The sequence below is a fragment of the Spea bombifrons genome, chromosome 5 (assembly GCF_027358695.1).
Source record: "Spea bombifrons isolate aSpeBom1 chromosome 5, aSpeBom1.2.pri, whole genome shotgun sequence".
Lineage (NCBI taxonomy): Eukaryota > Metazoa > Chordata > Amphibia > Anura > Pelobatidae > Spea > Spea bombifrons.
In genome coordinates, this window is record NC_071091.1 from 42,943,568 (window position 1) to 42,956,733 (window position 13,166).

The window sequence follows — 13,166 nt, forward strand, 5'->3', positions numbered from 1 at the left end:
TTAATATTCAAATTTTGGGGGGTCGTCTTATAATTGAGCCAATTTAAAGCCCTGAGCATAGTATATCATTGTCTATACCAGTGATGGCGAACGCGTGGCACGCGTGCCGCTGTTGGCACGCCGAGCCGTCTCTGTGGGCACGCCGTGACTACAGTCATACACTGTAGTCACGGCGTCGGCTCCCGCGCAGGGCCAGCCTTTGGGGTGTGCGACCTGTGCGACCGCACAGGGCGCCACACTCCAGGGGGTGCCGCCGCGGGGTCCGGCGCCGCCGCTCATCAGCTTGCGGCACCCGGCACCCCTCCAGAGACGGACAGTAATGTCCGCCGCTGGAGGAGCAGGCTCGCAAGGGAGCGGTATCGAAGGTCTTTAACAGATCTCCGGCTCCCTTGAGTGATTTTAAGCCGGGTTGAACCCGGCTTAAAATCACTCAAAGGAGCCGGAGGTCTGTTAAAGACAGGTCTGTTAAAGACCTCAGATACCGCTCCCTTGTGATCCGCGCGGCAACAGCTGCTGTGCGCTGGGGTTTGTTGTCAGATCCCGGCGCACAGCACTGAAGCCGCGCCCACCGCTGTCCGTGCCCTCTGACCCGGAAGAAGACAGAGAAGACAGAAGAACTGAAGAAGAAGAGCGAAGAGGAGGAAAAGAAGCTGAAAGAAGAAAGGAAAGGTAGGAAAGCATTAAGTGAGAGTGGATTGGTATGTGTGTGGATTAGTATATATGTGTGGATGGGTATATGTGTGGATTAGTATATATGTGTGGATTGGTATATGTGTGGATTAGTATATATGTGTGGTTTGGTGTATATGTGTGGATTGGTGTATATGTGTGGATTTTGTATATGTGTGGATTAGTATATATGTGTGGATTGGTATATATGTGTGGTTTGGTGTATATGTGTGGATTAGTATATATGTGTGGATTGGTGTATATGTGTGGATTGGTGTATATGTGTGGATTAGTATATATGTGTGGATTGGTATATATGTGTGGTTTGGTATATATGTGTGGTTTGGTATATATGTGTGGATTAGTATATATGTGTGGATTAGTATATTTGTGTGGATTGGTGTATATGTGTGGATTGGTGTATATGTGTGGATTAGTATATATGTGTGGATTGGTATATATGTGTGGATTAGTATATATGTGTGGTTTGGTATATATGTGTGGTTTGGTGTATATGTGTGGTTTGGTATATATGTGTGGATTGGTATATATGTGTGGTTTGGTATATATGTGTGGATTGGTATATATGTGTGGATTAGTATATATGTGTGGATTGGTGTATATGTGTGGATTAGTATATATGTGTGATTTGGTGTATATGTGTGGATGAGTATGTGTGTGGATGAGTATGTGTGTGGATGAGTATGTGTGTGGATTGGTAAGTGTGTGAGAGTGATGGGTGTTATGCTGTACCATTTCCAATGTCTTTTTCATGATCTAATTATGCTCTAAAAGTACATCATAACTCCCATCACTCTATAATGTTCCATACAGTGGCAGATCTGGGAGGCAGAGGCCTTGCACCCCCACCGCAGGACTCCTGAAAGGTAAGTGAAATTCAAAGAGGGAGAGGGTAGATAGTTAGGAGGGGGTAGATAGGGAGAAGGGAGTGAGACAGGGGAAAGGGGGTAGATAGGGAGAAAGGAGTGAGAAGGGGTAGATAGGGGAGAAGGGAGGGAGAAGGGGTAGATAGGACAGAAGGGAGTGAGAAGGGGTAGATAGGGCAATCATACTCCTATCATGCCAAGTCTGCGAGTACATCCTGGAATCTGGATATGCCTGGGCATGATAGGAATGTGATTGCTGTTCCGGCGCTCAGCTGTGAAGCGCGCACCACGGGAAGACGGACGCCTCCCGCTCCCACCGCAGATATTGGAAAGAGCTAATACTTAATTCTCTGTTGTTATTATTTAAGCTCAATAGTTTGCATCTCTTGTTTCCCACAGTCCTCTGAAATGTCCCCTGGGTCCCACTGCCTTTCCTAAAATAATCTTTCTATTAATATGTTATATTGATGCATACTGTTGTGTATAGTCATTTTGTACCGAAAAAACGTCCTCTCCATGTTTAATATGCAGTGTTGGCACTTTGAGGTCTGCAACTTGTTTTGATGCACAAAAATGGGCACTCAGGCCCAAAAACGTTCGCCATCACTGGTCTATACAGTAAATCATAGTTGGGTATTTATTCACGATATTGAATGTCACCATAACTGAGTCAGTGTAATAAATATATTTCAAATATCCAACTATGGATAATATAGACAATGAGGACTTCAAAATGGCTGCAGCAACATCACACTGACAAAATGGAACCTTGTATTTAATGCCAGCAGAAAACCAAATCACTAACAAACCCAAGTAGGCTATGAAGGCTAGCATTGCCACAAAATTGGTGTTATAAATAAGTAAAAAGTAAGAGAGCATGGATGTGTAATTGTGTGTGTGAGAGATCATGTAAGTGGTGTGAGATGGAGTGTGTGTCGGAATGAACGTGCACGTGTGTGTTAGTGAGTTATTTTATATAAATCGCTACTGGGATAGCTGTCTCTGTTGTGACCAGCCATCCAGTTATAATTGTGGACTAAATCACAGATCTCATATTCAAACTCTCACTGTAAATCTGGCAGTTAGCACCACACCAAATATCACATAGTGTATGGCTGATAGTGCTGATGCGCAGACCAACACAGCACTGCAGATGCAGAGATGGGGAAGTGAGGGGAGAATTATGTTTGCATGAATATGAAGGGGGCATGCTAAGGGAAGGGTATGAAGATGATGCTGAAACAATGTTGAGTGGAAATGAAGAGGATGATGGGAGGTTATGTAATGACAATGGAGGGGAATGATTTCAGCGAAATTTGGTGTGATAATGGTAGGGGTGGGAGATGATGATGGAGAGGAATATTGTGATGATGGGGGGTATGAATATATTGTGTGGAGATTGGAAATTATAACACCTTACACATATACAGTATTTGCTCAATTATAAGACAAGGTTTTTTTCAGAGCAAATGCTCTGAAAAATACCCCTCGTCTTATAATCGGTCAGACCTCAAATAGAGGTCTGACTATGAGACTAAGATTCAGATCTCCCGCACAGCTGCAGGTGACCTGGATCCATCTGTCTTATACCCCCCATTTAACACTCACCCCCCACACACACACACACTTACCGGTGCTTCCGACTCCCTGCTGTGTAGCCGGGGCAGCGGGTTCACGTCGACGCGATTCGCGTAGGCAACGTCTGCTGCAGCCGGACGGAGGTGCGGTTAGCAGCGGGGGTTGTGTGCGTCCATCGCAGAGACCTTTACCGACTGGCAGAGAGAATTCCCTGAACTCTGATCTCTGACGCCGGTGCGGGGAACTATGATGTCTGACAGTCGGGGAAGGTCTGCGCAATGGACGCAGACAACCCCCGCTTCTAACCGCACTTCCTTCCGGCTGTAGCGGACGTTGCCTACGCGAATCGCGTAGACGACTACACGCTGCCCCGGCTACACAGCAGGGAGTGGGAAGCACCGGTAAGTGTGTGTGTGTATGTGTGTGTTAAATGGGGGCATAGGACATTTCTGTAGGCAGAGTGCTCTATGAAATGCCTTTTAACCCCCCTAATGCCCATCTGCCTCCAGAAATGTCTTTTAACCCTATATATGCCACTCTGCCTCCTGAAATGCCTTATACCTCCCTATATGCCACTCTGCCCCATAATATGCCTTTTAATCCCCTAAATGCATATAAGGCATTTCTGGAGGTAGAGTGGGACATAGGGGGTCAAAAGGCATATCATGGGGCACAGTGGCATATAGAGGGTTAAAAGGCATATCATGGGGCACAGTGGCATTTAGAAGGTTAAAACGCATATCATGGGCCACAGTGCCATATAGGAGTGGCAAGCCTGGGGGCACATGTTCATAACTGGGGGGCAGGTTGGAAAATAAAAGAAAATCAAAACAAAAAAAAATATTTTTCTCAATCATAGCTTTTATTAAAAAAAATAGTTTACATAGTTTACATGAATTAACATTGACAAGTAAAACTTTTTTCCTATAGGGTCGTCTTATATTCAGGCCTTTTCTTTTTTTCCTAAATTAATATTCAGATTTTGGGGGGTCGTCTTATAATCAGGGTCATCTTATAATCGAGCAAATACGGTATATATATGTATCAATATATAGTAATCACTGGCATAACTACAGGGGTCGCAGCAGTCCCTGCCACCCCTTATTCCTTTCTCCTCGTACAGGTTCAGAATTGTTTAGAAAGGTCCCTTCCAACCTGGACTACACCAAAAGGAAGGGCCCTTTCTAAACTATTTTGAACTGGTACCGAGAGACAGGAACGTATCAGGATGTCACGTGACGCTGCAATGAAACAGAGGCTGCTAGCATAGTATACAAGAGTTAAGTGGGGGTGGGAGGGCGGTAGGATGTATGTATATGTGTTTGTATACATGTATGGATGTGAGCATGGATGTGTAATTGTGTGTGTGTGCATGTGTGTGAGCACAGCTGTGTAATTGTGTGTGTGTGAGCACGGATGTGTAATTGTGTATGTGTGTGAGCACGGATCTGTAATTGTGTGTGTGTGAGCATGGATGTGTAATTGTGTGTGAGCACGGATGTGTAATTGTGTGTGTGTGAGCACGGATGTGTAATTGTAAGTGGGGGCAGGTGGGAGGTAGGATGTATGTATTGGTGTTTGCATACAGGTATGGATGTGAGCAGGGATGTGTAATTGTGTGTGTATGAGCATAGATGTGTAATTGTCTTTGTGTGTATGTGTGTGAGCATGTATGCATACGTGGGGTGAGATGTGTGTGTAACTTGTGTGTTTACATATGTGTGCCAGAGTGTATGTTGGAAGAAACGTAGAAAGTGACGGCAGATAAAAACCATTAGGCCCATCCAGTCTTCCCAACCTCTGAGTACTTTCCTTAGTACCTGCCCTTATCCTATATCTAGCTTGGCCTTATGCCTATCCCATGCTTAAATGTCTTTACTGTATTAACATCTACCACTTCTGCTGGAAGGCTATTCCATGCATCCATTACACTTTCCATAAAGTAATATTTCCTGATGTTACCTTTAAACCTTTGCCCCTCTAGCTTATGACTATGTCCTCTTGTTGTGGTAGTATTTCTCCTTTTAAATAAACTATCTTCCTTTATGTTGTTGATTCCCTTTAAGTATTTAAATGTTTCTATCATATCCCCCCTGTCATGTCTTTCTTCCAAGCTGTATATGTTAAGATCCTTTAACCTGTCCTGGTAAGGTTTATCCTGTAATCCATGGACCATTTTAGTAGCCCTTCTCTGAATTCTCTCCAACATATCTATATCCTTCTGGAGATACGGTCTCCAGTAAGGTACACAATACTCCAAGTGAGGTCTCACCAGTGATCTGTACAACGGCATGAGCACTTCCGTCTTTCTACTGCTAATACCTCTCGCTATACAACTGCTAATACCTTTCGCTAAGGAGGTGGCAAGGGGCAAAGAACAAACAGACAAGTTGTTGAAGTTAGGGGCCACGGGACATTTTCCCACGAGGGCCCTGTGGCTTCTACTTACTCCCCTGATAGTAATGAGATACATTCTATACCATGTATGTTAGACTCGCTATGCACTAACTTACTATTAACCGCACTGTATCATATGTATGTCTAGTTAAATGTCTGCTAAAGAGGGCTATGCTATAACACCTATATGCATAATGAAGATTATAGTACACAACCTCTAGAGCGCCTAAGGTTACTTTACTGTCCCATTGAACTCATGCAAAACACTTGCCCAGGCCTCGACCAGCACAAAATGTGAATTAGTCATTATTTTAGCACTACAACTCAGAGACGAAAATCAGAAACAGAGCTAAACAAAGTATGATCTGAAAACAATAGGGTAAATCCTAGAAATAATTAATTAATAATGTTTAATTATTGATGGAATATTAACCTTTTTTTATTATTTCAGTGTTTTCCAGGGTGCCTAACAATACAAATTCGAACATTTATATATATATTCATAGTCACTTTAATTTACTCTGTGGCCCAAGGATGTGTGGTGAGTAAATACAATCATTAAACTAAAATTAGTACTGAATAAAATAGTAGTATATTTAAACTTTATGGAATTGCCATTGTCCACTATGACAAAACATTGATTCTTTATAGATAAACAGATACTGGTTCTTGAAGTTGCTATCAAATATTTAATTACAAATATTGATGTGCAAATATATATATTTTTTTAAAATAGAGGTAAAAATAGATTTAAAAAAATACAGTGAGCTCAGTGATGTCACAGTGATGGCATGTGTGAGAGATCACTAAGGAACCTCTATCCATATTGCTCTGAAAACAGTGCAAAAAAATTATAATGAAATAAAAGCCTGACATACCATTGCCCTAGCACTATATGTAAAAAGTAGACTTGGGTGCCGGCAAAGTCTTTGGGTTCATCTTATATATTTAGTCGTTGTATTCTACGAATATTTAAATGTTCCTGTGTTCGTTTTGGGCGAATATTCGTATACGTTATTCATGTTCGTTTCCATCTTTGTTTTCTCCCGGGTTCCTAGCAGGGGTTAACAACCACATTGTAGCAGCAGCAGCTTTGGCGCCATGATTTAAAGGTCCGTTTGTGCTCGCCTGGCATCAACCAATGAAGTGCAGATGCCTCACAAGGGCATACTTACTTACCAAAGTTGACAGGATACAAACAACGAGACTGTAGGGAAATTTGGAACCCTTGAAAGGAATTTGTTAGAAGAAAGAGGGCCAAAAAACTCCAAATATTATCTTAGGGTTATAGGGTAAAGTGTAAGTTATAGTGCAGGGGTGTCCAAGTTTTTTCTGTATGTGTGCGTCGGCCGCACTCATTTTTCACTGAGAGAAAATATGGCCTTTTAGCTTTATAATGCATATTAATACAGGGTTAATTTGGTGATAAAGAAAAAAGCAGTGGAATTTTTTTTATCAACTTTTATAACACACACACACGCTCTGCCACACTGAAACACTAAACACACACCAGGACAGGCTCTGCCACACCGACACCCAAACACACACACCAGGACAGGCTCTGTCACACGACACCCAAACACACACACCAGGACAGGCTCTACCACACCGACAGCCAAACACACACACCAGGACAGGCTCGCCACACCGACACTTAAACACACACACACCAGGACAGGCCCTGCCACACCAACACCCAAACACACACACACCAGGAGAGGCTCCGCCACACTGACACCCAAACACACACAGGGCAGGTACTAAATCCAAACGGACGAAAAAAAAACCTCCTAATTAAGCTACTTCGAATTCTGCCATCAGGGGAAAAATTCCTTCGTGACTCCAAAAGGCAATCCAATTTCTCCTTGGATCAAGAAGCTCTAAAATATTAATTCTATTTATATCCCTGCGTGTCATGCCTTTCTAAGAAAATATCGACACCCCATTTGAAGGCATCTAATGTATTGGATAACACCACCTCCCTAGGCAGTCAATTCCATACTGTCCTTACTGTAAAGAATCCCTTTCTTTGTCGTCTATGAAATCTCTGCTCTTCCAGTCTCTGAACAGTCTTGTTCTTTGCACATTTCTGTTAATTAACAGGTCACCGAAGAGCGCTTTATATTGGCCCTGCATATATTTATATAATGTTTTCATATCCCCTCTAAGACGACATTTTTTCAGTGTATATAATTTTAACTTTTTTAGTTAAGGTAACTAGTATCTCTCAATCCCTTATTAATTTTGTAGCCCTCCTTTGCACTTTTTCTAGTTTTGCACTTTTTTCTAAGGAACTGTACCGTATACTCAAGGTGAGGTCTTACCATTGACCTGTAAAGAGGTCTATATCTAGCTCTATCTATATCTGGGTAATTAAAATCTCCCAGGATTAAAACTTAATTCCTATTCGCAGCCTTTTCAATTTGAAATAGCAGCTGATCTTCCCCTTCATTACTAATGTTTGGTGGCTTGTAGCATACACCTACAAGTAATGTGCAACTCAGGGGGGCGTGGCCGGCTACAGAGGAAGATGGCAGCATAAGCTCTTGGCTCCGTGAACCCTCTCCGTGTTCTTTCGAACAAAGTGTGTTTTTCGGCAAGATGGGCAAGACAAATAGGGCTCCTGGTACCCCCAAACCCTCGGGGAGTATTTACAAGGAAATTTGGATCAAGACTCCAGGGACTCCTTTCACAAAATGGCGCCTTCTCCCACCGGATCCAGCAGTGATTGTCCAGAGGAACCCCTCCCGGATACTAGAGATCATCCTTCACTGCAAGATACCCTTCGTCTTTTACCTACGAAGGAGGAGATGATTCCTTTAATCGAGAAAGCCACTTAAGGGATCCGCGACACTCTGTCTGCGCTTAGAACCGATGTACAACAGCTTGGAGACCGCGTGGCCTCTGTCGAGGAAGACACAGCCAAAGTGACGGATACCGTTGAAACCCTTTCCTCACAACTGGCTGATCACTCTAATATCTTCCGTCTGATGGCCAGAAAATTGGAGGACCTGGATAATAGGGGGCGACGGAATAATTTACGAATCCGGGGAATCCCCGAGGATGTCCTGCCGCCTGACATCACATCTACCCTACATACTATCTTTAATGGCCTCCTACGGCGCCCCGTGGACACGCCGATTAAATTCGACAGGGCCCACAGAGCCTTAAAGCCGCGGGGAGACACTACGAATCCTCCAAGGGATATTATATGTAGACTGCACGACTACCCTGTGAAGGAGGGCATCCTACGGGCCTGTAGGTCGCAGGGGGACATTTCCTGAAATGATCACAACATCGCCATCTTCTCTGATTTGTCGCCCACTACTCTTCAAGCGCGCCGTATGCTGAAGCCTTTGACGGCGGCTCTTCGGGAAGCCTCCATCCCCTACCAGTGGGGGTTTCCGTTTTCCTTGTCTGTCCATAAGGACAACAAAATTTTTGCTATCCGTCAAGCCTCTGATGTCCCGTCTTTCCTTGCTATATTTTGTTTCTAGCCCTCTGCTCCGATGTCTACCACCAATCTTAAGTGTACTTCTCTGAATGTCAGAGGATTGAATAAACCCCAACAGAGATCTAAGCTGCTTTACGTTTTACGTTCCTTCAAAACCTATATTGCATTCCTCCAGGAAACCCATTTTCTCCACACTAGAGAATTTAAACTTACCGACAGATATTTCCATACGGCCTACTTTGCTAGCTCCCAGTCCTCCAAGACTAAAGGGGTAGCTATATTGCTCCATAAAAATTTGCCATTTAAACTGCTAGATGTGTGGAGGGATCCTGACGGTAGAGGTATTCTAGTTAAGGGCTTTCTTGGTCTACACAAGGTCACCCTAGCAACGGTCTATGCCCCTAATAGGGATCAGACCTCTTTTTTAGTGAAATTCCTGTCATAAAGCGGTCATCCGAGGCCACCTTATCCAACTTGGGGCTAAGCTTAAACGCCTCGACCATCTGTCTTTAATATCTCTGACCCGCCAGATAGCTGAGCTAGAATTACAACACAAATTTTCCCTTTCCAATAGTCTTCTTGAACAGCTCACGGCCCTTCGCGCCCGACTCTCTTCTTTATTAGACTCTAGGGTTAAAAGGAACTTCCTTCTTACCAAGTGCCATTTTTACGAACTTGGCAATAAGCCAGGTAAGCTTCTGGCGCGGGCGCTTAGGGCAAAGAGGTTAACTACTCATATCCCTCAGATTAGGGATGCTAAAGGTAAACTCCATGTCCTTACAAAGGACATCGGCCACTGTTTTTCTACTTATTATAAAAGCCTTTATAATTTAGATGGGGGTGGAGTCCCTGACGAACCAACGCTTTCCCGTATGGTTGATTATTTACGTAAGAATCTCAAAACCCGAATCCCCGTGGGGGATAGAACGAGTCTTAATTCCCCCCATTCACTTGGAGGAAATAGAGAGAGCAATCAAATCCATGTCCAAGGGAAAGAGCCCTGGCCCTGACGGCTTCACATTGCTATATTACAGTAAATTTCTCTCAATTCTTGGCCCCCATATGGTGACTCTTTTTAACTCCCTGGCTACAGGTACACATTTAGATCCCCAGTCCAACACCGCCCATATCACAGTTATTCCCAAGCCTGGGAAAGATCCCGAAATTTGTAGCAACTACCGCCCAATATCACTCATTAATACTGATCTCAAAATTTTAGCAAAAGTTCTTGCCTCCAGGCTTAACCCCCTCCTCCCCAGACTAATTCATAATGACCAAGTGGGCTTCGTGCCAGGCAGGGAGGCGAGGGACAACACTCTGAAGGTGATCAATCTCATGGCGATAGCTCAGTCCCGTCGAACCCCTTTTCTCTTAGTCTCAATGGACACTGAAAAGGCCTTCGACAGGGTTTCTTGGGTGTTTTTGTTTAAGGTCCTGGAGACACTGAATGTCGGCCCTAGATTTCTGCAGCAAATTAGGACTCTGTACACTTCTCCCTCCGCTTATGTGCGGATTAATGGTACCCTCTCTGACAGATTTGCCCTGGCCAATGGCACACGACAGGGTTGCCCACTGTCCCTTTTACTCTTCCTCCTCATCCTTGAACCTCTGGCTAACGCTATACGGGCCAACCCGCGTATCACGGGTGTTTCGGTAGCCGGGACCGAGTACAAACTCTCTATATACGCTGATGACATGCTTTGCATGATAACAAACCCCCTGACCTCACTCTCGCAGGTCATAGCCGACCTCCAACACTTTCATACTTTTTCCTATTATAAAATCAATCTTACGAAATCCGAAATTTTGGGGTCACACATCTCCGCCACTACCAAATCACACATACAGACCATTCATCCCTTCCGGTGGGCTGACACTTACCTTACTTACCTTGGGGTTCGTATCCCAGTCGACCTTTCCACGCTGGTAGAAGCCAATTTTGTCCCACTTTTATCATCTATCTCGTCAGACCTCAAAAATTGGTCTTTTTCTCACATCTCATGGTTCGGCCGAGTGGGTGTTCTAAAAATGAACATTCTCCCCCGCTTTTTATATTTAGTTCAGACCCTACCTGTTTATCTTCCCAAATCCTTTCTGAAACAATGGATTAGGACCTTCATATATATATATTTTATATATGTAAAGTGGTGGTGGTGGCACTGGTAACTGTGCAAGTGCAAACAGGAGTACTGGCCATAGAAATGCTAGTGGACTGCTGATTTTTTGAATTCTACCAGATATGGTAGGTTTTGCTGTTGGTGGTGATGATGATAGTAGTGGAGTGCCTTTCCTTTACTTGATGACATAGATCCTTCAAACAATGATTCCCCAAATGATAACAGAGACCTTGACCTACTTGTCCGACTAGGCTGCATCGTAGAAGAACTGGTGGTGGAGGTAGATGGAGCCTGTCCCTCCTTTTCTTAGTCCCAAAAGGAGGATCCATTTCATTTTGTATGTGTAGTGTTTAAAGCTAGAGAGACAGGGAAAATAGCTTTATAAAGAAAAATAGAGATAGTTTCTCTTCAGTGCTGAAAAACTATGCACAACTGCACTGTGCTGTTGTGTACAGTCTGCCAACCTGCTCAAGTTATTTAAAAATTGGTTAACTAAAGCCACTAAATGGTCTTATTAACTCAAATATAATACACTAACTAGTAAAACTACTAGCACTATTTTATTTTTTTAAATTTACACGGGCCTAAGAGTCTACCTCTAGGCAAGGCCAGACGCTCTCAAGCCCACTAAGCTAAATTGAGGTTATATTATATTATTTATTAATTCATATTATTAATTTATATAATATTAATAGATTATAAATTATAATTAATTATTATATTATGGGGTTAAACAACTTTTCTTTTTTCCTAGTACTACAGCTACCTTAAAGCTTTGCTTACTACAGTTGTCGTCACAGTCAATCTTTCTTGAAAAGAAATTAGAAAATAAAATGTAACAGCAAAACAGTTAGCTTCACTGCTTGCTGAACAAAAAACACACGGCACTTTTGCAGCTGGACTCACTAGCCCAACAAGTTCACTTCACTCATGGACTGAGGTGAGCAAAACACTAAGGGGTTTTTAATAAAATAAAATAAAAAATGAGAAAATAATATTTAGCAAAACAGTTACCCTCACTGCTTGCTGAACAAAAAAACACGCAGCACTTATGTGGCTGGACTCACTAGCCCAACAAGTTCACTTCACTGATGGGCTGAGGTGAGCAAAACAAATGAAATAATTAAAATTAATAAAATGAATTAATAATATTAAGAAGAAAATTTGACTTTGTCTCTAGGTGTTGCTAACACAAAGCACAAACTAAAGCACTGCAGCTCCAGTACTAGTAAATTTATCTTAACTTTAAAATTAAAATGTATCTACTAAATTATTAACTAAGTAAGTTAATTAAAACTAAGTAAAATTAATTATCAACTTCTAGTTTAAGATTAAAGGTAATAGTGGACTGGTTAATCTTTATGTGGGATAAATTAACTCTTATATCTGGCAGAATGTCTCAAGCAAAATAAGATAATATAATATAGCTAATCAGAGCCGGCCTTAGGTGTTCTGGCGCCCTGTGCGGACTACTCCTCTGGCGCCCCCCCATCCCAAAAAAAGAAAGGAATAAAAACTTGTAACAAAACCCCAATCACTATATACTACGCCAAACATTGATGTTGTGTAGGCCTACCACTTCACTGTCTGGCTTAGTAGTAGGGATGCACCGAAACGATTTCTGGACTGAAACCGAAAGTGCAGCATTTACCTGGCCAAAACCGAATATGACCCCCCCACACCATAAAAAAATCTAACACTTTTATTTAAAGTAAGTAACACACCAAAATAGGACAAAACAATTAAATAACAATATTATATATATATATATATATATATATATATATATATATATATATATATATATATATATATATGATTAACAGCAATCACATTCCTATCATGCCCAGGCATACCCAGATTCCAGGATGTACTCGCAGACTTGGCATGATAGGAGTATGATTGCCCTATCTACCCCTTCTCACTCCCTTCTCCCTATCTACCCCCTTTCCCCTGCCTCACTCCCTTCTCCCTATCTACCCCCTCCTAACTATCTACCCTTTCCCTCTTTGAAGTTCACTTACCTTTCAGGAGTCCTGCGGTGGGGGTGCAAGACCTCTGCCT

General features: G+C 42.7%; 1 protein-coding gene across 1 annotated transcript in view; it reads left to right on the forward strand.

Moving 5' to 3' along the window:
- ADCY1 (adenylate cyclase 1) overlaps positions 1-13,166 on the forward strand; it is an 854,652-nt gene that overhangs the window by 539,078 nt on the left and 302,408 nt on the right. The window contains exon 12 of the mRNA XM_053467783.1: positions 5,983-6,072. Coding sequence (XP_053323758.1) covers positions 5,983-6,072 — 90 coding nt within the window. The remainder of the gene's footprint in view (positions 1-5,982; positions 6,073-13,166) is intronic.